General features: G+C 35.4%; 1 protein-coding gene across 4 annotated transcripts in view; it reads right to left on the bottom strand.

Moving 5' to 3' along the window:
- Positions 1–548: 548 nt before the first annotated feature.
- kcnip1b (Kv channel interacting protein 1 b) overlaps positions 549–23,588 on the bottom strand; it is a 44,943-nt gene continuing 21,903 nt past the window's right edge. Inside the window, exons 1-8 of one of the 4 annotated variants that reach the window (XM_048177858.1) lie at positions 19,222–19,449; positions 4,517–4,641; positions 3,525–3,594; positions 3,366–3,436; positions 3,152–3,259; positions 2,969–3,073; positions 2,127–2,189; positions 549–1,764 (exon numbers count right to left, since the gene is read on the bottom strand). In XM_048177858.1, coding sequence (XP_048033815.1) covers positions 1,717–1,764; positions 2,127–2,189; positions 2,969–3,073; positions 3,152–3,259; positions 3,366–3,436; positions 3,525–3,594; positions 4,517–4,641; positions 19,222–19,285 — 654 coding nt within the window. In that variant the 5' untranslated portion in view covers positions 19,286–19,449 and the 3' untranslated portion in view covers positions 549–1,716. Of the gene's footprint in view, positions 1,765–2,126; positions 2,190–2,968; positions 3,074–3,151; positions 3,260–3,365; positions 3,437–3,524; positions 3,595–4,516; positions 4,642–4,756; positions 4,902–14,569; positions 14,943–19,221; positions 19,450–23,588 lie in introns of those variants that run through there. The other 3 variants (XM_048177868.1, XM_048177876.1, XM_048177848.1) reach the window with 3 other exon arrangements.

Raw genomic sequence — 23,588 nt, 5'->3', positions numbered from 1 at the left:
TTAGAGTATAATAATAAACAATGAAATAAGAAAACACAGCTGAATGTTATTCCACAAAAGTACATACTGTGAGGTACATGAATATTGAGTTAGTTACTGAATTATAATTATGGCTGCCTTTTCAATTATGACATACCACCTTATTGATAAATCAATCTCTGACAATGTCATAAACACTTTACAATAAGGTTCATTGGTTAAACATTAGTTTATGTATTAACTAACATTAACTAACCATGAGCAATTTGTTATTGTAATTACTAATCTTAATTAACATTAGTTTACGAAAATACAGTTGTTCATTGTTTGTTCATGTTCACAGTGCATTAACTAATGTTAACAAGATTTTAATGTATTACTAAATGTTGAAATTAACATTAACAAAGATTAATAAATGCTGTAGAAGTGCAGTTCATTATTAGTTCATTAACTAATGTAGTTAAGTAATGTTAACTAATGAACCTTTTTGTAAAGTGTTATCATGTCATTCATACTCTCCAGCACCTACATAAAAATATTAATAATACCACAGCAAAATAACCTAAAAGACTGAACCCAGCATTTCAGTAAAAACAAACAAACAAAAAAAGAATAAAATGATAAACAATGAAATAATAAAACACAGATGAATGTTATTCCACAAACGTTTTAATAAGTTTTGACTGAGATTTGAATTGCACAGCATATTTCTGATATTTCGGTTTCACAGTTTGTATTTGCCTCACTGGACATTTCTTCATGTGGCACCACACTTGCAATTATATACATAGCTTATATTTCTTATGACTCAACCTGACCACTTGACTTCTATATAAATATTTTTCCACTTTTATTTTATGTAATTTATCTGGGTTTTTGTTCCCTTAGAAATACTGTTTTGTCCTTCATGAAGGTATGCAAAGGTATCAGGGTATCCAGGGACTAGATTGTCAGTCGTGATTTTGTAATCTCTTAATCTCCTCATACTCCCACATAGACACAAACATTTTTAACTTCTGCCCCACCTTATTCACTATGATCTGGTGGGCAAAAATGGCTTGGCAAGTACTGAGACAGATAAACATAAGCGGGCAGACTGGAAACAGCAATTACTAACAAACAACGCTGACAACACAAGACACAAAATCAACATCCAATTAAGTATCCCTCAAACCCCATCTCATAGATAAATCATAAAACTATTTTTGAAGGCCAAGATATTTTTCAAGCAACTCATAGGGAACATATCTGCCGGGGTTTTTTTTTTCTTTTTCATGCAAGCTCTTTTGGCAAGAAAGCAAGCAAAGGAGGCTGCATTTCCTCCTGGATGCAGTTCCAGTACACCAAGAGTCCTGAGCTCTAGGGTCAAGCAAACGGACAAAGTTTGAGACTGGTGTTCCTTTTCACGGGGAAGAAGGGTGTTGATCGTCGCCACCCACTAGTCAGGCATTGCACAATGCCTTTCAAACATATGCAGTCTTCTGTGGCTGGATCAAGGTGGATTCTGGGCTGATAGTTTCCCAAAACACCAGCAAGAGACAACATTAAATATGTTACAATGTTTGAATAGAGAGAGAAAAATAAAGCCTACAGATTCTCATCCCTCTTAGGCCATTATATCCCTCCAGAACTCAGTCCAGTGAAGGCAAATATATATATATATTTAAACATAAAATCCCTCTTGCTTTCTTTTCCCCACTCTCTGTTTTGTTATTTTCTTCTTCTTGTTGATCTTCTCTACATCACATTTTCAAAGAGCTGCATGGATTTCATCATATTTTCATCCTGGTGAAAAAAAGAGAAACTTTTACATGTTGTTCATCTGTTTGACCACACTGTGGCAGCATAATCTTTTCAGTGAAACTGGATCACGTTACATTACATGAACACAGCAGAGGATTTTTCTTTCAGTTTTTACATGTGACAAAAAATAGCAGGAAAAAAAATTATATATTTTTAAATACAATGCATAAAATTACCCTTCTACCTGACAGATATTACTGAACCAAACAATTGGCCTCTGTAAACAGTAAGAATCGTGCTCTTTTAAGCCATAAATAATCCTTATGGTTCTGAATTCACCATAAGACTAAAGCAGATGTAAGTAAAACAGCTGAAATCACTTACAGCATGTAATGTGAACATACCTCCTGACAGGCAAGGACGAACTCCTCCAATGTTACAACTCCATCTTTGTTTTTGTCCATTTTCTGTTTGAGAGAGAAAATTTATTAGGTTTTTTTTTTTTTTTTACTGTAAAAATCACACAGGGAATTGCTATGGATGAATATCACTATTTGTTTCACCCCAAAATTGAAAGAAATGTATAAATTAATAAGCAAATGAAGCCAACATGTATTTCGAACCACATTTTACTAAAAAGAATCTAATGAGAATCATCTGGGAATAAAAAAAAAAAAAAGAGCCAAAAATCTTAATGGTCCTAAAATATGCTTATGTGTATATATATACACTACATACATACATACATACATACATACATACAGTAGTGGCCAAAAGTGATGTCTGGAGGGGATATTTGTTTTTAATGACAGATTAAATAATCAAAATATATTTATTTAATATGTTTAATTTTTTTTTAAATATGAGGGAAGAACATCTGACAAAATTATTTGGCAAAAAAGGCATACAGGATTTATTTTATTATGCAAAAAAATGCACAGAAAAACAAAAAGTTCACAGAAAAAAAAAAATCATTCATTGACTACAACATGTTATGTGTTCATAATTACTTTGTGACAGCCTGGCCAAACATTATGTCCATACAGAATGTTTCATCACAACTAAAACTGACACCAAGCACAACTACACAACTACATGCTTACAAAATCTTTAACAATAAATGAAATAGAAATAAATAAAGGGTGAAGATGTCAACTTTCCTTTAGGTCGGCCATCACTTTTGGCCACTAATATATATGACCTGGATGTTTTTGAAAGATTCACTGAATAATTACTTATTACTGACCTCAAAGAAGGTATCCACATGCTGCTTTGGTACATCCCCTTTTAAAGCTGGATATGTGTACTTCCCCATCATGTCATAAATGGCCCTCACTATCTCTGTCATTTCCTGTGAGGTACATGAATATGAGTTAGTTACTGAATTAAGTTATATTCATTTTGGCTTCCTATTTTAAATATGACATACCTCCTTATTGATAAATCCATCTTTGTTGATGTCGTAGAGATGAAATGTCCATTCTAGTTTATCTCTGACTGTCCCCCGCAGTAGAGTAGATAGTCCCATCACAAAGTCCTGAGAGAGAGAGAGAGAGCGAGGAAATAATTCCTGTGTGCAATGTCACTAAAACATATATTTTCAAGCTGTGCCAAAACTGCACACAGGCTCATAGAATTCATACCTCAAACTTTATGGATCCATTATTTCCGGTGTCAAACGCATTGAAGAGATAATGTGCATACGTGCTGGCATCTGGTACAGCAAATGAAAACATTAAACACTTCCCTGAAATATACCCATCGTAAGCATGTAATATTTAAGGATTTTGCTTTGCAAGTACCTCCATGTGGAAAAAACTGTGCGTAAATGTGCTTAAATGTCTCTTCATTCACCACTCCACTTGGACACTCCTGAGGGTGGAAAAAATACTTCATATTACTGGCTTGAGATTGATTCCTGCATATGCAAATTGGATTTGATAATTGGAGCTCAATGATAAATGATAAAAAATATATAATATAATATATAATAATGAACAATTATTTAAAAAAAATTGGTTACGTTTATATTAAGGGGTCTGTTTTACAGTGTTATTATATATTTAAATATTGAGTGATAATAATTAACTATGTACTTACTATAGGGTTAGGATTAGGGTGTGGTTTAGGGTTAGTTACATGTGTAATAATTTAGTATTTACTACAGTAACTACAGGTAACATGCAACAAGGACACTAAAAAAAGTGTTACCAAAAATTTTACTAGCCTATTACATTAATAAATGTGATTTTTATACATTTTTAATAATTATTCCACAAACAACATGCAGTTACGTAACATGTTAATGAGGATGGTGAGATATGATGGGCTTCGGTGCTCAAACATAAAAGTTGAAAAGCACTGCCATTGAATACTTACACACTATTTTTTGTCATTTTTTTTTTTTTTAACACAACAAATATGAGCTGCTGTGTGGGTGTGTTGCTGATTGTTTATGTGAGTCTAATACAGCGTGTGAATGTTGGTATTGTGAAATATGACTAGCTGACTGTTGCTTGAGGCTAGCGCACAGTGATTAGTGACACGCTGGATAATGCAAAGAGGAACAATAAGAGTTTACAGAGTTTTAAAGACAGATGAGACATGGCAAACAGAACCACAGGGACAGTATATGCAGATGAGATGCGATGATTCATAAGAGAAGATATTGAGGCATAAAGATGTATTACATAAACACCATAAGCTTGTGAAAATGTGTCAAAAGAAATTTGTGAAAAGTAAATGTGCAGATGTGGGAGTGAAGAGAATGAGTGAGAAATACCAGGCAACGTACATTTTTGAAGCCTCTGTAAAGAACTTGTAGCTCTTGCTTGGTGAAGTTCGTCTGCGCCTCGAGCTGCTCGAGACCCTCCGGCCGATGGCAGACCATTGTCATCTCTAATTCATCATCTATCTTATCTAGAGAGAGAAAGAGAGCAACATGTCAGTTTCAGGCTGATAAATAGTCACAGCTTGCTCAGAGGTTGCTCTTTCATAGCGCAAGAAGTGTCAGCTTTCTCTCTGATGTTCCTACTTAAATATGAAACAGTTGTTGACATGCTGCAAGGCTATACACTAAAAAATCTTGGGTTATTTTTTCTATCCAAGTCCTGGGTTGAGTCTTTTGGGTCATTTGTTTTGGTTATTTTTTCAGTGTTGGGTAGTTTTTGTGTTACCCAGATGAGTTGAGTTTTTTACTGCGGGATTTTGCGCCCTCTTCAGGTGAGAGCAGTGCAGCTCCATCAAATTGGTTCATGTCTTCGGTAAAATACAGGTTTGTGTATGTTTTATTTTATCTAAAAATTCGTTATTGTTCTGTATATTGTTTAATTTTATGCAAAGCAACATACAGGGGCGCGATGTGAGTCACCTAAAAAGACGTGAGTCTTTTCACGTGATGGAAACGCCTGATGCCTATTATATATATATATATATATATATATATATATATATATATATATATATATATATATATATATATATATATTTTTTTTTTTTTTTTATTCAAAAAGATACAGAATATAAATAGTTAGGATATTAAAATATGTTATCAGAATTGTACACTTATTATTTATGGCCAGGTGGTTATGGAGTCAGCCACAGCATTTTTCGGCTAGGGAGTGAAACGCAGGGCGGCAGTTCCCCCGCCAAACGCGTGCCATCTCCGGCACAAGATCCAGCACCGTTACGGTGAAACCAGGACAACAGAGACTGGTCGATTACACTTGAGTGACTTCTAAATGTTTAATTTTGACTTCTAAGATTTGTTAAATGAGCTTAAATGTAGGGAATATGTATTAAAAATTATATAAAATTTGCTATACTATAACATATGATTGAAAATAAAGGAACTATCATGCAAACCAGTGGTTGTGTGGAGTATTTAAAAAAGTTTTAGAGGATATAAGTTAAGGTGTAAAAATTAATTCATGTATGAAGTAAAAGAAAAAAAGCTAGTATTATAGTAAAAAATTATCAACACATTGCTGGGTTAAATAAACAACCCGATTTGCTGGGTAAAAATTGTTCTGTCCTATATTTACCCAACCCAAATTAGGTAGTTTTTAACCCAGTGTTTTTAGAGTGTAGAACTATATGAATGTGAATTGCATGGATCAGATAGTTTAGATCTAGAAGAATTTGATTTTGAAATGATTGACCTCATATGGAAATATCAGACTTTGGCTTTACAAGTAATGTAAATAATAATAATAATGATTACATTTCCCAGGAAGTGACAGTTTTGTTCTCCTAAACATATGGGATGGAATTTTTTTTTTTAAATCTGTACAAGCAGAAAAGATCCGAAGCCAGAATATAGATAGATAAACATCGGTACAGCAACAGAAGTTAGAACAATTTGATGATGGAGAAAATCCTGAGCAGTAATGCCCAAGTTGCTTTCTTTTTTTGTATACTGCTCTCTAAAATTCACAATTATCAGCATCATTTACATAAAACAATCATGCTGATTCATGTCAATAGATGGCAGCATCAAAGGTGTGAACACATCAGTGGAACAAAGGTCCGTTGTTTCCTGCCAATAGTATATTGATGTATCAAGCACTGCTCAAACAGAAGTCACTTCTAAACCAAGCAGTTTTTTGTTGGTCACTGTAGTGAATCCGTTGCGAAATCTGCATGAGGAATCTTTCTCCCTCACACAAAATTCCCTATGGTAATAACACCATTGTGTCGTAACACCATTTTGGTACCAGTACTTAAAATAAAACAGAGATGCTTGCTAACTATTGAATGCCCCTTTAACAACAACAACAACAACAATTAATTTAGATTAAACTAAAGGTTAATAATCTTAAGCTTGGATTTTAGTTAGCACTTCAGTTTGGATAACATTGTTACTTCTCAATGCAGTTGATGAGATTACGAAAGCATGTTGGGATTGTCGTGTTGATTAGGAACATGTGTAACAGACATAGGCTAGAAAGAGCTGTGCATGTAAACCTCACTCCCCTGAGCTCAAGAGGTGCTCTAGCGACTGACGCTAGAGACTGCGGTCTTTAGCCTCCTTGTTAGAGCGCCCACCTGACAGGCCTGGGTTTGCGTCCTGCTTGGAGCGGGCAGGTGCGAACTAGAGAGGCTACATTGGTGCCGTGACCCGGATGGGAGTGAGTGTAACGGAGGCCAGCTAGTACTCTCTGTGCAAGTAAACCTCATTCCTCTGATCTCAAGAGATGCTCTAGCTACTGACGCTAGAGGTCGCAGCCTTAAGCCTCCTTGTTAGATCATCCGACTCCCACGCCGGAGACCCAGGTTCGAGGCCTGCGCAGAGCAGGGCGAGTAGGACCTGGGCGAGGGGTTACACACGCTCACTGCGTCCCAAATCGCATACTGTAGGTACTACATTTGGTTTGAAACGTACTTTGCGCTTGTTAAAAAAGTATGTTCCATATAATATGAATGTATGTAGTTTGAATGGAATTCAGACATACTACATCCGCAATGTTGTCATTGTCATGTCATGTGACTTGCGGTGTCAGTTGTGTCACTTCATGGCTATTTATAACTCCTGTCCCGTAACCTCATGGGATAGTGAAGTGTCCATCAAATTCACATTTCAGAATCTTGCCGGAAGTAGTAGGTACTTTTTGAATACTACGTATTGTTTATACAGTACTGTTTTTTATAATATATATATAGTGGGTAAGTATTCAATTTTGGATGCAAAGGCTGTTTCCCTTCGCAAAACCCGATGTGGTCACAGAACAAACCCACAATGTACACAGCCACTTCAAGAATTTCTTTTTGGTAGGAAAGAAACTCAAATGACTCATGTCTTTCAAGATACTCCCTCTCAAACACGCACGCACACATACTCGGCCCCCTGCAGGCTCTGCTGCTGCTGCTGTGTCAGCTCTGGCGAAGTGATTGGTTGTGGGTAGAGAGGCAGATGGGGTGATGGGGGAAATAAGTAGAACGAATAAAAATGGCCAAGGGTAGCTTGGGGGAAGACCTTCATCTTTCACAGAACACTGGAGAGCCGTTGCATCTCTTTATCAATACCCCAACCATTTATAAATCCTCTTTCAGGTTTTGGTACACACACACACACACACACACACGCGCGCGCACGCACACGCTTTAACCTCCATGTCCTCAAACACAGAGATGCGCATATATACCCTCAAAGTGGTGGTGCTAACATTGAGTGAAGGTTTGTAATATTTGAGAGGTTAAATTACTTTCTCAGTTTGTTAAATGGATTGTTAAATGTGTAGAGGGATCAATAAGAAAGCCATTCATAGACTGATTTCCCTGAAGACTCAACATTGTGCTGCTTTCAAAAGCTCAGTTCATTTGAGGGATCTTTTGGCTCAACCAATAGTGTTATTTTGGGGTGTGGCTATAGTAATAAGATAATAAGAATCTTAGCTGCTAAGATTCACACAGGATTGGACCATATTGTGCCAATGAATTCATCAAAAGTTCTGTATTTGATAGGGCTCCAAACTATTTTGAATTAAACTATCAATGACAATCTATTACCTCAATTTTCCCCTTTACTCAACATATGGCCACATCAGCCCTATGATTTATAGCACAGCCAGAAACAGCTCTCAGTCACTAATGAGTTTTTTTTAAATTCTTCATTTAATGCATACAGCTCTCAACACCATCCCTCTTTCCTGAAAACATAAAAGCACCAACACAGTCACACAAGAAGATAAAGAATGATCCCATCAGCCATTTCAGACTAGTTTGGACAGTTTATGGAAAACACATTAACCAATTTCATGTTTATCACAGCTAAAGATCTGCTTTGAGCAGTATGAATTTCCAGAGTCATACAGGCTGGTTTATGCTGGTTGCAATTTTGGGACTGAACATTAGCATCCAAAATGCAACATACACCATTCAAAAGTTTGGTGTCAGTAAGATTTATTTTGGGTGTGTGATCAAAAGTGACAGTAAAAATATGTGTAATGTTACAAAAATATTTCTATTTCAAATAAATACTGTTCTTTTGAACTTTTTATTCCTCAAAGAATCCTATAAAAATGTATCATGGTTTCTGCAAAAAAAAAAAAAAAAAAAAAGCAGCACAACAGATTTCAATGTTGATAATAATAAAAAACTGTATCTTGATCACCAAATCAGAACATTGTAATGCTGGGATCATGTGACAGACTGGAGTAATGATGCTGCTAATGCTTTTCTTCCCTGCTTGTTCCATGATTACCTTGGATAAAGTAATCAGAAAGCAGTTATGTGAAAGCTATGATATGACATTTGAAGCCTTTTAAAGGTGCCCTAGAATTAAAAATTGAATTTAACTTGGCATAGTTAAATAACAAGATTTCAGTACATGGAAATGACATACAGTTAGTCTCAAACTCCATTGTTTCCTCCTTATATAAATCTCATTTGTTTAAAAGACCTCTGAAGAACAGGCGAATCTCAACATTGACTGTTACGTAACAGTCAGGGTGTACGCCCCCAATATTTGCATATGCCAGCCCATGATCGAGGCATTACACAAGGGCAGCAGTATTAACGTCTGGATGAGCACAGCTGAATCATCAGACTAGGTAAGCAAGCAAGAACAACAGCGAAAAATGGCAGATGGAGCGATAATAACTGACATAATCCATGATAACATGATATTTTAGTGATATTTGTAAACTGTCTTGCTAAATGTTTCGTTAGCATGTTGCTAATGTATTGTTAAATGTGGTTAAAGTTACCATTGTTTCTTACTGTATTCACGGAGACAAGAGCCGTCATTATTTTCATTATTAAACACTTGCAGTCTGTATAATTCATAAACACAACTTCATTCTTTATAAATCTCTCCAACAGTGTAGCATTAGCCGTTAGCCACGGAGCATAGCCTCAAACTGTGCACTGTTTAAGGCAAGCGCGAGCTCCGGGGGCGGAGAGCGCGCGATTTAAAGGGGCCGCAACCTGAATCGGTGCATTTCTAATTATGCCCCAAAATAGGCAGTTAAAAAAATGAATTAAAAAAAATCTATGGGGTATTTTGAGCTGAAACTTCACAGACACATTCAGGGGACACCTTAGACTTATATTACATCTTGTAAAAAAATGTTCGATGGCACCTTTAATATAGTGCATGAATTGTATGGACTCTATGATACTGTTGTGAAGCTTTCTATCATTTTAGGAGTTTAACAGTACCTGGTCACCATTTACTTTCACTGTATTGAAAAGAGCAGCATCAGCATTCTTATAAACATCTTCTTTTGTGTTTCCACTGATAAAGTCATAAGAATTTGGAATGACATGAAGGTGAGTTAATGATGACAGAATTCATATTTAAAGGGAACTAGCAATTTAAAACATCAATCTTAAAACACAACACACTATCCAATCATATCTCAATCTTTTCTCTGCACCAGTAATATACAAGCTGATCCTCCAGCTTGCTTTTCATTTCTTTGCCAGGCTTGTTTGCTTCAGTCTTAATCTCTCTAACAAATCTCTGACAGTTTAAAACAAATTCTATTTGTTTTAAAATATATTTTGAATGACTGCAAGCTATTATAACCAGTCTGACAAGATAGGTTTGTGATGGAGAAAATATACTTGAATCTAGACTGAATGTGTCTTGAACAACTCCCAGATATTGTCCGATCTGTCTGATAACTGTGATAAGAATAATGAATATATCTCACAGGAATGATGTGAAGCTTCTACTTGTGCAAGAACTCGACAGGGCAGCCCCTCATTTCATCAGTCTTAATTATCACCTCTCTTCTTTTTAACACATGCAGACTGATTGCAGTGCAGTGCAGTGAGAATGAAAAGGAAAGAAATCCTAAGGGGAACATATACCTAAGAAAGATGTAGAAAGGCAGAGAGAAATAGACCAACCACTGATCCCCATATTCACTGTGTGATATATTATCTGCACGATTAATGTCTATTAAAGGGTTAGTACACCTACAAATGTAAAAAATTCTGTCATTAATTACTCACCCTCATGTCGTTTCACACCCGTAAGACCTTTGTTCATCTTCGGAACACAAAATATTTGTTGAAATCTGATGGCTCAGTGAGGACTGAATTGACAGCAAGTAATTTACACTTTCACAACACCCAGAAATGTACTGAAGACGTATTTAAAACAGTTCATGTGACTACAGTGGTTCAATTTTAATGTTATGAAGCAACGAGAATACTTTTTGTGTGCCAAAAAAGCAAAATATCTAGTGATGGGTGGTTTCAAAATACTGCTTCATGAAGCTTCGAAGCTTTACAAATCTTTTGTTTCGAATCAGTGGTTCGGAGCGTGTATCAAACTGCCAAAGTCACGTTTCGAAACACTTATGACATAACGAAGCCTCGTTTACTGAAATCACATGGCTTTCGAAACAAAAGATTCGTAAAGCTTCGAAGCTTCATGAAGCAGTGTTTTGAAATTGTCCATCACTAGATATTGTTGAATAAAGTCGTTATTTTTTATTTTTTTTGGCACACAAAAAGTATTCTCATTCCTTCATAACATTAAGTTTGAACCACTGTAGTCACATGAACTGTTTGAAATACGTCTTTAGTAGCTTTCTGGCCACTGAAAGTGTAAATTAACTTGCTGTCAATGCAGGCCTTATACTGAGCCATCGGATTTTATCAAAAATATCTTAATTTGTGTTACGAAGATGAACGAAGGTCTTACGGGTGTGGAATGACATGAGGGTGAGTAATTAATGACAGAATTTTCATTTTTGTGTGAACTAACCCTTTAAGAACTTAAAAGTATTTCTTTTATTTTATTTTTGATTATTTCTGTGACTGTTTATGCTTTGTTATTGTATGCAAAAAATGGCAATAAATTACTTTGAAATTGAAATTGAAAATTGAAAAGATGAATATTATATAAAAGATAGAAGGGGTTGAAAATGTGTGATTTTAGTATGGGAAAAGATGGAGGAGAGAGATGTCACCACATGAAAAAATTGGCTGGAAGAGCAAAAGAACACAGCATGTGTCTGAAACTCTCTCTCTTCATCTGTCTATTTCTCTCTTTTCCTCTTTAATGCTTAAAACAGCAACAAAGTCCTTGAAAACAGCGGCAGTAGGAACACACTAAAATAAACTTAAAAGACACATCCTCCATTCAAGCTGCTATTAGTGCCATTAGAGTGCTTCCTCTACCACAGAGATAGAAGAAAGTTTAAAACAACAACAGTGCAAGCCATCTTGTCTTCTTGTTATGTCTTTCTTTTATTGATTTTATAACTTAGAGAGCTCTCTTATAGCTCTGAGATGAATTGAACTCATTAGGAAATCACTGCAGATTGAAATTTGTTAGCTGCAAGCAAATTGTAATGCAAATTTTTGAGCCTATAGTTATGACATGAACTAGTATACTAGTTCCTCTGATGCTGTTAAGATCATTATTCGACATGTAACTATGACACACATTAACACTAATTGCTGAATGAAAACAAGTAATTAATTATGACTATGTTGTATTTTCTTTTAATTTGCTAGTTCGGTTTCAATTATAAGCATTTTAATCAGCCAATTATAAGTAGGTTAACTCAAGTTTCCTGACATTCTTCTCAGTACAGGCAGTGTTAGAAAAAAAAAATCCTGTTCAGCTCCATGGCGCTACATATAAGAAGACTGTCATTAGAAGCCAGCCCTTGACTTCAAACTCAACTATATCCCACTAACAGGTAATTAACCAGAGCAAGCCGCCCACATTCTGCCACAAGGGAGCACACAGTCATCTAAAAGATCTATAGGGCAAGATGTCAGAGAAAAGTGACAAATAGCAAGCAAATAGTTAAACAGCAGGATGAATATTCATGAGCAGCTGCTGTAAAGGCAGTGCAAATCACTTGTTACTGCAGCTCTAAACTCCCCTCTTATTAGGACTGGGACAGGGTTACACCCCTTAGATAGAGGAGAGAAGCAAGGCATCTCAGACCTGTCAAATGTCTTGGATCACTGATCTTTAAATGGAGAGATAGTTTGCTTGGAGTCAAATGTCCCAAAGCATTTGTCATATGGAAAACTGTTTGGCTGGAGCAAAGGGAACTAAAGACCATCTGCCAGATGGCAGCAGTTGCATTTAATTTTGCATTAAACCAACTGAGGTCAGGAGATTTTTGAGAAATAATTCACACAAAAAATGATAGTTCTGTTAATTCAGATCAGATTCAAACCACCAGTCATATACTTTCTAATCACTAGGGATTGTGCAGAATTTAGAATTGAGAAATTGACTCCCCTTTAGTTCATGCGTGTATATTTGAAATCAATTTTTAAATTGAATTAGAGTGACAGGAAGTGGAATTTACTGAATTATTATTCTGAGAGATTCGACACAGGTAATGCATTTGAGAGAAATCTGTTAAAATTCTGTTTTTAATAATATATAAAGAAATTACATTATTGTTCTGTCATTCTCTCTGTCCATAAGTCTTTTAAAAGAAATTTCAAGTCTTTTTTTATACTTTCCCGCAAAAACCTTCATATTGGCTTTTCTAGTTAAAAATTACATATATAAATTAGTGTTTTCACTTCAATTTATTTAATTCCATTTTGTTACATTCAAATTTGAAATTATACTCTAAAAAATGCTGGGTTAAAAACAACCCAAGTTGGGTTAAATATGGACAAACCCAGCAGGTTGGGTTAAAGGGCACCTATTATGCCCGCTTTCACAAGATGTAATATAAGTCTCTGGTCTGGTCAAGTTTCAGCTTAAAATACCCCACAAATTTGGGGGTGAGCAAAAACATGCCTTTTACTATTACTATATTGCTGGCTAAAAAAATAAATCCAAATTTGGTTGAAAAAAATGGCTGGGAGAAAACAACCCAATCTCTGGTTTTGTCCATATTTAACCCAGCATTTTTTAGAGTGATAATGACATTGAAATTCAACATATAAATGATTTTATGATGCTTTTTTTTTTTTTTTTTTTTTTAATTGTGGAGCATTGTATGGAACAGAGCAGATTGGACATTCTACAAGATGTATTTTTGTCTGTGTTTCACAGAAGCAGGAAAATCACATATAAATAAATACAAAAATATCATTCAAAATATTTTTTGGGATTATTATTCCTTTTAAGCTTTCATAAATTATATATATATATAATATATATAATATATATGTGTGTGTGTTTATATAATATTTAAAGAGAGGTCTTGTGTTTTAATAGATTCCTGCTTATTTGCTGTGCAGTTAACCTCAGTTGATGTTTTTGTGACTGAGTGAATGAATAAACGACTGACACATAGTACGCCTATGTATAACCATGATTAAACTTGTGATCCATGTATATTGATCACAAAGAGTTGTAGTGCAGTATTCCTTGCTGTCATGTCGATCATAACATCCCATCATCTACTGTACCAAGCATTAGAAAGCTGTCTCCATGACAACTACACCATGGTGCATGTGAACAGGAAGAGGGATGATATGTGAGCAGAGTGTTAAAACAACCGCTCACGTATCAAGATGCCACACACACACACACACACACTGTCGATGATGTTTATCTGTGAGGGACGAGGTTAAACCATCATTTGTAAACAGCAGACCGTGATGTGTTGCTTGTCTACTGCACATCTTCTCTGTTACAACCTTGTATCCATTCCATTCTCTTTCAGCTCTCTAGTTTAACATTGTCTGTTTATAAATCATGTCTTATGTTATGCCATGTTATCCATCACAAATTGGGCACTCTTTTCTTTGAACGCTCTTTCAGCCCTTTCAGGGTCTGAGTTAGCTATTGATTTGACACTTCAAAACTCCTTGTTGTCTTTCACCATTACAGAGCCATGAACAAAAATGCATCATTATTTATCTGAGTAAGAGTCAGATAATCTGCCATTTGTGAACATACCTCTGGATGGTTGTCTTTGTCTTGTCTGCATAGTCAATGTGCCCACTACTGCTCCCATGTTGCCACCGCAGAGACACGCGCATTCAAACTAATAAGCGTTGAGTCCACCAGTCTGTCTTTCTTTGTTGAAGCCCGTGCTCTTGTTTCCCTCTCCACTCTTCTCTCACTTGTCAGTGAATGAAGACAAGCTGGATTTTTTTTGCTAAAAGCATATGGTTGCTTCCTTGATGCCCCTCCCACAAATTTCCCTCTCTCTCTCCTTTCATTTCTCTTTCTTTGCTCTCGCTCTTGCTGTTTCTGCTGGGTCCCGCTTGTTATTCGGTGTCAGGAACTGTTGCTCTGCATGATGGGAAGCAGTAGGAAGAGTGTGAGGATGAAATGCTCTCTATTGCACGCACACACAGCAAACGGATTTCTTCCATATGGAATTGCAATTGTTCACACTGAATGTGGCAAGATGGATGATGACTCTCATTTACACTCTGCTGCTCTTATACGCACATACACTTGCTGTTCTATCTTATGGGGACATTACATTGACCTCTATTTTTTTTTTTAATATACTGAGTTAATGATGTTTATCCTCTAATCTAAAACTCACAAAACCAATTTTAAAGGGACAATACAACCAAAAATGACAAATCTGTCATCATTTACTTACTTTCAAGTTGTTTCAAACCTGTATGGCTTATGTGAAACACAATCTTTTCAGTCATACAAAGTCATACAGATATAAAAAAAAAAAAAAAAAAAAAAAAAAAAATCAATTCTTTATGTTCATATACAATGAAAGTCACTGGTGTCCAAAACAACAGTGGATCTCATTTACTTGTATTGTAAGAAAATCAAAACAAAAGACATTTATTAAAATAAAATATTTATTAATATTAATAAATAAATATGGTGACAATGTTTCAGGTATTACGGGATGGTATAACAATATATAAAAGTATAACAATTTATAAAACTTATAACTGTATACTGTATTTCATTAAGTGATATAATGTTAATATACCAAGCTACAAAAATCTGTTTTTGCTTTAAACATATAGTAACCATTAAGCAAATAATATTTTAAACAAAACACTATTGCACATTACTGATGACAAAAATAAGAAAAAATTATTTATATAAAATGAATAATCATGTGTTATAAAGTCAAGGACTTCTTGGAATCTCCTTTACAGTTGTAAATTATATGATAATTCATATTTGCAAAAAACAAGGTGCATCCTAATTTGTGTACTTATGCACTACTCTATGACATTTTTAAGCACAAATAGTATGAGTAGTGCGTTCAGAAAATTCCAAAAAGAAAAAGTGCATTTTAAATACCCGGATAATGCACTAAATTAACGGAAAAAACTAAGTGTGGAATGTTGGACACTTCATGCACTCAACTGTCACAGCTTTAATTACGTTGCGGAGGGGTGGGGATCAGAAAACAACATTTAATGACTAAATAAACTTATAAAATTCATACACTACATGAATAGTGCATTGTGTAGGCTATAGTGCATCATTTGGGACGCAACTGACAGTATTGTACGGTAAAATCCCATATAACAAATAAAGTTAATACATACAAAATGTACAGTTATCCAATTAACAGGTTTTGACTGATGCATTTTTTTTTTGACTTGTCTTTACAAACATTTTTTACAGTGTCTCACTAGTTATTGTAAGATATTTCAGACTTTACTGCAGTTGTGGAGTCATTTAGTCCCCATAATGTTAGCAAAACACATCAACTGAGCTGCGGTACGATTGCGAGTAGTTTGTTTCATCATCCGTTGTTCATTTCCAGTTATGAGCCACTGTGCGTGACTCAGATAAGAATGTTTCATGGATCAAGTACTCTAATTTTCAGTGTGTACTATGCACAAATGTGTGTTTTTGTTTGTGTACTGTACATTTACCATTTTAATGCATTGCAAAACGACCTATATACTCTTGTTTGTTTCATACTCTCCCTCATTAGTAGGGAACCGATCCAACAAACTTTGCAGAATAAAAAGATGGAAACAGAGCTAAGAAAGACAGAAACTACAGAGGAAAAGAAATTGCCAATGGGGGTTGTCTTAGTTTCAGAACAGCAGGTCTATAACCTTATTAATAATACAAAAAAGATGAGACTTCAGACAGACAAGCTTTGGGCTGGGAGTGTATAGAGAAAAGTTGAAGGTAATGAGTAATTGCATAATATCAACCCTCATTGCTACATATTACGCAAATCCAGCAGGACTGACCTGAATATCAGGCCAAGATATTCTCTTTCTAGCATATAGACATCTGCACTCCATCACCACAACCTTGTCTGCACAAAATACCCTCTCTTTCTTTCTCAACACCCTGTGGTCACACACTGTAAATAAGAATTGTTGGTTTAACTTAAAAAAAAGTAAGTTACCTGGTTGTTCAGTGAAATGAAAAATTTGAGTTAATACAATGAAGGTGATTGGTTTAATCAGCAGAAACTAAAAATATTATGTATCTGAACTACATTAATTATTAAGTTGATTTGACAAAAGAAAAACAATGTTATGATAACAAATCATAAAAATATTTTTTTACAGCGCACCTTGTCCATGGAAGAGTAACAATGATATCCAGCAAACAACTGGCATGTGTAAGCCTCTTTTTCTTATTCAGAAGTGTCTTGGACTTTCCCTATTCAGACGCCTCAATGAATCTTGGAAACATATGCCAAGGTGCAAATAACAGCCTGAAACCTTGTATCACTGAGAACCACATATAGCCATGCGAAAAACAGTATGTGAGCCAAGTATTCATAAAACAGTAGGTGAAACCAATTGACCTACTACTAGCAAGATTCTGAAGTGCGCATTCAATGAACACTTTACTATCCCATGAGGCCACGGTAGAGGATTTGTGAATGGAAGTGAAGTGACACAACTGACTCCTAGGTCAAATGACAATGACAACATGGTGGATAAAGCGCATCCAAATTTCATTAATACATTCATACTACGTAGAACATACTTGGTTGTGATTGAAATAAGTTTCAAACCAAATGTAGTACAATATAGTATGCAATTTTGGACGCAGCAAGGGTGACAGCTATTTAAAGCTACAATTCTGGTGTTCCCAGCATGCACCGGGGCATAAATAATTAATAAGGCTGTATTTTTTCACTGTTTATCAGCTTTATTTACACTGTTGTTATTAATTTAGTTTAGTTTAGCTTTTTTGTTGCATTTTTGTGCTAAAACCTAAAATGACCTGTTCATTGTTACCATTATCATGTTTTGTATGTTAAGTATTGGGTGTGCCTTTAATAAAGTTTCACCATGGATTAGATATCTTCTTAGTCACTCACATTACTGGGCTGTCTGAAATGTATCATAAAGGAAAGTCCGCCATGTACAAACTATTCATAAGTGAGTTAAACCTCCGGGTTTAACACATACACAAATACAAACATATAAACAGTACAGTTGCAATGCTTTATAGGCCATTCCTACAAACTAACAGTATTTAAAGTTGAAACTGAAATCTCCTAGTTCTCATCCTCACAGTTTTTATCCCCAACACATGAACCTGAAGCAGCGCCGTTCAGAAATCCAGCAGAAGTTATAGTCCGTCAGGGCTGAGTGCCAAATCTGACACACAATTTGTGTCTCTAGTTAGAAACTCACAGGCAGCTCCTGTAACTCCTAGGGATTTTAGTGAAGACTTCAAACAAGCTTTCTGTCTTTCTGCCCAGAATTCATAATCCTCTTGGCTCCATAGTCTTTCTTCAGGTCTCCGGTGTGTGTATACGTGTGTGTTTGTGTATATGATGTGTGGCTCTCTCAATTACTCTTAAAAGTGAGTGTAAACACATGCTCACACATGTGAGTGCAGCAGTACTGATGTTGTGTTGATTTGTTTCAGTATTGTTTTAGCATTTTCTGCAGCGCATTAAAGCCGTGGAGAATCGGAAATGGTAAATTTGCATACAGTGTAGGTTAATTAACCTTCAAGGCATAAATAATCACTAACAAACCGCCTTCACTTTTTCCGCTTGTTATGCATTTTCTTATCACATAGTTGCAGCCTGATCGCTCTGCTTTTCAAAAACCTTCAAATCGCCTCCTCCAACCTCTCAGCTCCGAGCGTTACAGGAGGTAATAATTTTGGAATAAATGGCCATGTAATAGTTTCATAACCCATAAAGCCTTGTATGGAGCCCATGCCAGCATATGCCAAAACATTCAATTCATTGACTTCATCGAAACTAAATTCGGCTAATTAAAATAGCTGTTTGCTAGCTCTTTGAGATACAAATTCTGGCACTTGTGGACGTGTATAAAAATTATTTAGTGTCTTTATGAACCATTTTTCCTTTTTAACACAGCCCCAATAGATTTTCTGTTTTATCCAACTTCAAGGGGCAATTTTGTTCTCCAAAAATTATCTAGGTTAGAAACACACATGCAGACATTCAAGTTTCACACTAAGTAGAACAAGATTGATGCATGTAAAAAAAATAATTAAAAAAGTCAATTAAAAATCAATTAAAAATCATCAAAATGACACTGAAACTAATATCTTCTCATTTTTCTCATCTACCTGTCCTTCTTTCTCACAAACCAATAACTCATTAATGAAAGTATTTCTAGCTAGTTAATGCGTAAATTAGATCCTACCTGTCCTGTAGGAGACCTGTTTGGTGTGCATAGAAAAGGTCCCCAGCACTACACCCATCTTCATCAGTTCTTCACTTTTTCACTTTCCTCACTTTAGATCTTGGTTTGAAAAAAATCACTATTCCCTGTTTTTGTATTTTATCTCCTGATCTTTCAACCCTCTTTTGTTCTCAGAGTTGTTGGTTACTTGCTCTCGCTGTCTCTGACTTTCCTCCGCGTTCTGTCTGTCTATCATGTGGACTCTGAAGGCTGCTCATCATTTCCTGAGCTTTTATGGGGCTGAGAGAGAGGAGGGGGATGAGGAGAGGATGAGAGATGGTGAGTGGTTCATATAGGAACACTAGTGAAGAATGAGGGAGTGATAAAACTGAGTAGTTAATAGGTTCATTCAGCAGTGTGTAAGAACAGACTCGTGGGTGCAGATATCTCTAATATCTTTGTCCAGCAGGTATGAAAAGATCATTCTCTTCTGTCAGAGATTTTAAAAGTGAAGTGTGTAATTTCTGTGGCATCATCAAACAAAACTGTAAAAGTAACGAATGTTTTCCAAACAGGTTTCCGACCTAAACATTCCTTGTCTTCTATTGGTCGGTCAAACGTATTGCCTCGCCCATTGGTTGAGCCAGTGCTGCTGTTGTCGGGCTGGTCAGGATGCTCAAACAAAGAGCTTGTTTTGACAAATGTTCACACATTTTGGGGAGATCAGCCTACGAATAGCTTATTTATAGTTGATTTAGTATATTAAGCTGCATCTTATAATTTAACATTAAGAAAAGTATTTTACCGTCGAAAAAAGTACTTTCCCCCCCATGACATTAATAGGTTAAAATTAGAAATGAAATACTATTCATACATGTTAAAATGTTAGTGGTTTGGTTTGTAAGACTACAGCTCTTTAAGACACATATTTAACATATAGTATAACTATAGCGAAGCGATCCTATTAAGATGATGTAATGTTTGGATATACAGTACAATATCAATCAAAAGTATGGCATCGGTATGATTTTTTATGTTTTTGAGTCCATTATGCTCACCAAGACAGCATTTAATTAATCAAAAACACAGTAAAACAGTAATATTATCAAATAATATAACAATTTGAAAATAACAGTTTTCTATTTTAAGGGGAGAAACTACAGGCAAAAACAATGTTTTTTCAGGCACCTGTCAATTTTGAGATTTTGCACTTTTTGGCTTTTCATAAAGTGTTTTTTCAGACTGGTGGAAAGAAAACATTCAAAATACACTTTTAAGTGTATATTTTATAGCACTTTATCTATTTGCATCTATAGATTTCAATTACAGTAAATATCTTTAAAGGCCGTTTTCTCAAAATGAGTTTTTTCTTCTGCTCTGAGTCAGAAATCTCCACTTCAGCAGAACTTATATACACCAAACTTTACAGTTTTATTCCTATCTATATTCTGAAGGTTTTTACAGAGGGATTTGTTGATATATAATTTGCCTGATTTTATACAACATTTTATTCCTAAAAAAATGGTGAAAATATTTTTTTTTTCTGGCTGTTGATAGTAATTTCTGATTTATGGAGTGATAAAAAGAGATATCCAAAATGTCCTCTGTAAAAGCCTTTGAATTTAATATGTCCAAAAAATTAAACAAGAATTTTGAACTTGACATCATCCAATATTCAGATTTTTGTTCTAGAAATGTATGCAAGTTAGCGCATATTTAATTAGATAACAGCTCATTTGCATATTTAAACATAACATTTTAGAAAACTTGTAATACAAAAAATGTTTGCAATTTTTAATGTAATCAATCAGCTGGGGTAGTATGGTGATATCTATAAGTTAATTTTTTTACCCTATTCACCTTAAAGGATTAGTTCACTTCGAAATTAAAATTTCCTGATAATTTACTTACCCCTACGTTATAAGATGTTCATGTCTTTCTTTCTTCAGTCGAAAAGAAATTAAGGTTTTTGAAAACATTCCAGGATTTTTCTCCATATAGTGGACTTCAAAGGGGATAGACAATTTGAAGGTCCAAATTGCAGTTTCAATGTAGCTTCAAAGGGCTCTACAAGATCCCAGGTGAGAAATAAGGGTCTTGTCTAGTGAAACGATCGGTCATTTTCTAAAAACAAAATGAATATACTTTTTAACCACAAATGTTTGGCTTGCACTGCTCTGCGATCCCCCACGCATTACGTAATCACGTTGGAAAGGTCACGTGTGATGTAGGTGGAAGTACTGCGGTACTCCATCTCATTTTCTACTCCAACTTCAAAATCATCTGACATTATTTTTCCTTTTTTTGTAAAGGGCGTTTGGCTTAGTCTTTGCACATTTGCTTTGTAAACACTAGGTCGGTACTCCTGCTTACATCACGCTTGACCTTTCCAACGTGATTACGCAATGTGTGGGGGATCGCAGAGCAGTGCAAGACGAGCATTTGTGGTTAAAAAGTATATAAATTTGTATTTTTAGAAAATGACAGATCGTTTCACTATAAGACCCTTATTCCTTGGCTGGGATCGTGTAAAGCCCTTTGAAGCTGCGTGAAACTGCAATTTGGACCTTCTACCTGTTGATCCCCGTTGAAGTCCACTATGGAGAAAAATCCTGGAATGTTTTCCTCAAAAACCTTAACTTCTTTTCGACTTAAGAAAGAAAGACATGAACATCTTGGATAATGTGGGGGTTAGTAAATTATCAGAAAATTTTAATTCTGAAGTGAACTAATGCTTTAATATATTAGGCCTACATGATGTCAAAGCTGAATTTTCAGCAGCCATTACTCCAGTCTTTAATGATCCAGTCACATGATCCTTTAGAAATCATTCTAATATGCTGATTTGGTGTTCAAAAAAAAAACATTTATTATTATTCGTATTATCAATGTTAAACAGTTGTGCTGCTTAATATTTTTTTGAAAACTATGATGCATTTGCTGAATAAAAGTTCTTTCAAAAACCAAAGAACTTACTAATCCCAAGTTGTTTGTTGAATAAAATATCTAATATTGTTTGATATATCTGTCTTCATATTTAGATTTTGATTAAAATAATTTTACATTTCTAGTGGATTTTGAAAATATACATTTGATTTGCACCATTGGATTTCTCACTCAGATATATGGTTTTATCAGTGGTTAGAGTATCACAGTGTGAGGATTAAAATAATCACTTTAACTGAAATGCTCTCGCTCTCTCTCTAGAACATGCTGGACTGGACTCTTATCTATCTGGGCCACTTAAACATTGACATCTTTTAGTTCAGTGCTCCATATTGACTCGTTCACAAGTAGAGGGAAAAAAACTAGGGATTCAATTACACCCTGCAATTTAAAAACACGTACTTGGGCTATTAAACAGAGAGATTTAAGAGCATCAAATCCTTGAGCTGAAACAACCACAGGATAAACACAAAGCAGTACTAAAGCATGTGTTCAGGAGGGGGATCGAAAACAGAAAAAAAAGTCTTAGATGAGGATAGAAAGAACAGGGATGATGTGAGGATGATGAAGTATTGTGAGGACGAGGCTTTGCACCCTTGATCTTTTCACAAATCTCTCTTCTCCTCTGTCATTTCTCTCTGCGTGCGGAGGAAAATGTGTGACAGAAGTGAATGAATGTGAAGCCGGATAAAAGACAAAGGAAATAGAAGGAAATGTTGATGGGAAAGAGAGGGTGAGCTTCTTCTTTTAAGTAAACTCTTGTTCTGTCGAGAGCTGAAACATTTCTCACCAATGTGCTTGCACAGCATTCTGTGTCCTTTCATCTGCCCATCCCTTTCTTCTTCTTCTCCTTAATCTTCTACCCAATCATCCCCATTTCCACCCTCCCTGCTCGTCTCTGCTTCTGTCAGATGAAACTGCTAGTGCAGTGGAGGATCTGGAGCAGGTGAGGTTAGGACACAGGATTGATCTGTGTGTTCTCAGTTCAATATCAGATACTGTTTTGCTAGGAAAGAGAAATCACAAAGGAGATCTCTTTATATTTTTTCACAACTGTTTCTTTTAGACAGCAGTGAGATTAAATGGAAACAAATTGAGACTTTTTCTTTAAGTCAGCATGAAACTGTGCTAACAACTTATTTTACTTCCATAATGACAGCAGCTGGGAAAAAAAAGAGAGGGGGGGGGGGGGGGGGGGGGACAAGTTTAAGAGGCAGAGCCAGTTATTACATTTTGATGAAAGATTAATGAGAATGGACATGCATATTAACCCTAGTATGCTAAAATTATATACATTCCTAGAAAAAAAAAAAAGAAGGTTAAATGGGGTTCAATATCCTTTAGGGTTTTTGACTCAATTTTAAAGAAACATTTATGCCAAAAACATTCTATTTATGGAGAAATGTCTTAAATGAGACCTGTAATGCCCCATTTACAAGACG

The sequence above is a fragment of the Megalobrama amblycephala genome, linkage group LG2 (assembly GCF_018812025.1).
Source record: "Megalobrama amblycephala isolate DHTTF-2021 linkage group LG2, ASM1881202v1, whole genome shotgun sequence".
Classification (NCBI taxonomy): Eukaryota; Metazoa; Chordata; class Actinopteri; order Cypriniformes; family Xenocyprididae; genus Megalobrama; species Megalobrama amblycephala.
The sequence above is the reverse complement of the archived record's forward strand: the minus strand, read 5'-3'. Positions and strand labels throughout refer to the sequence as shown.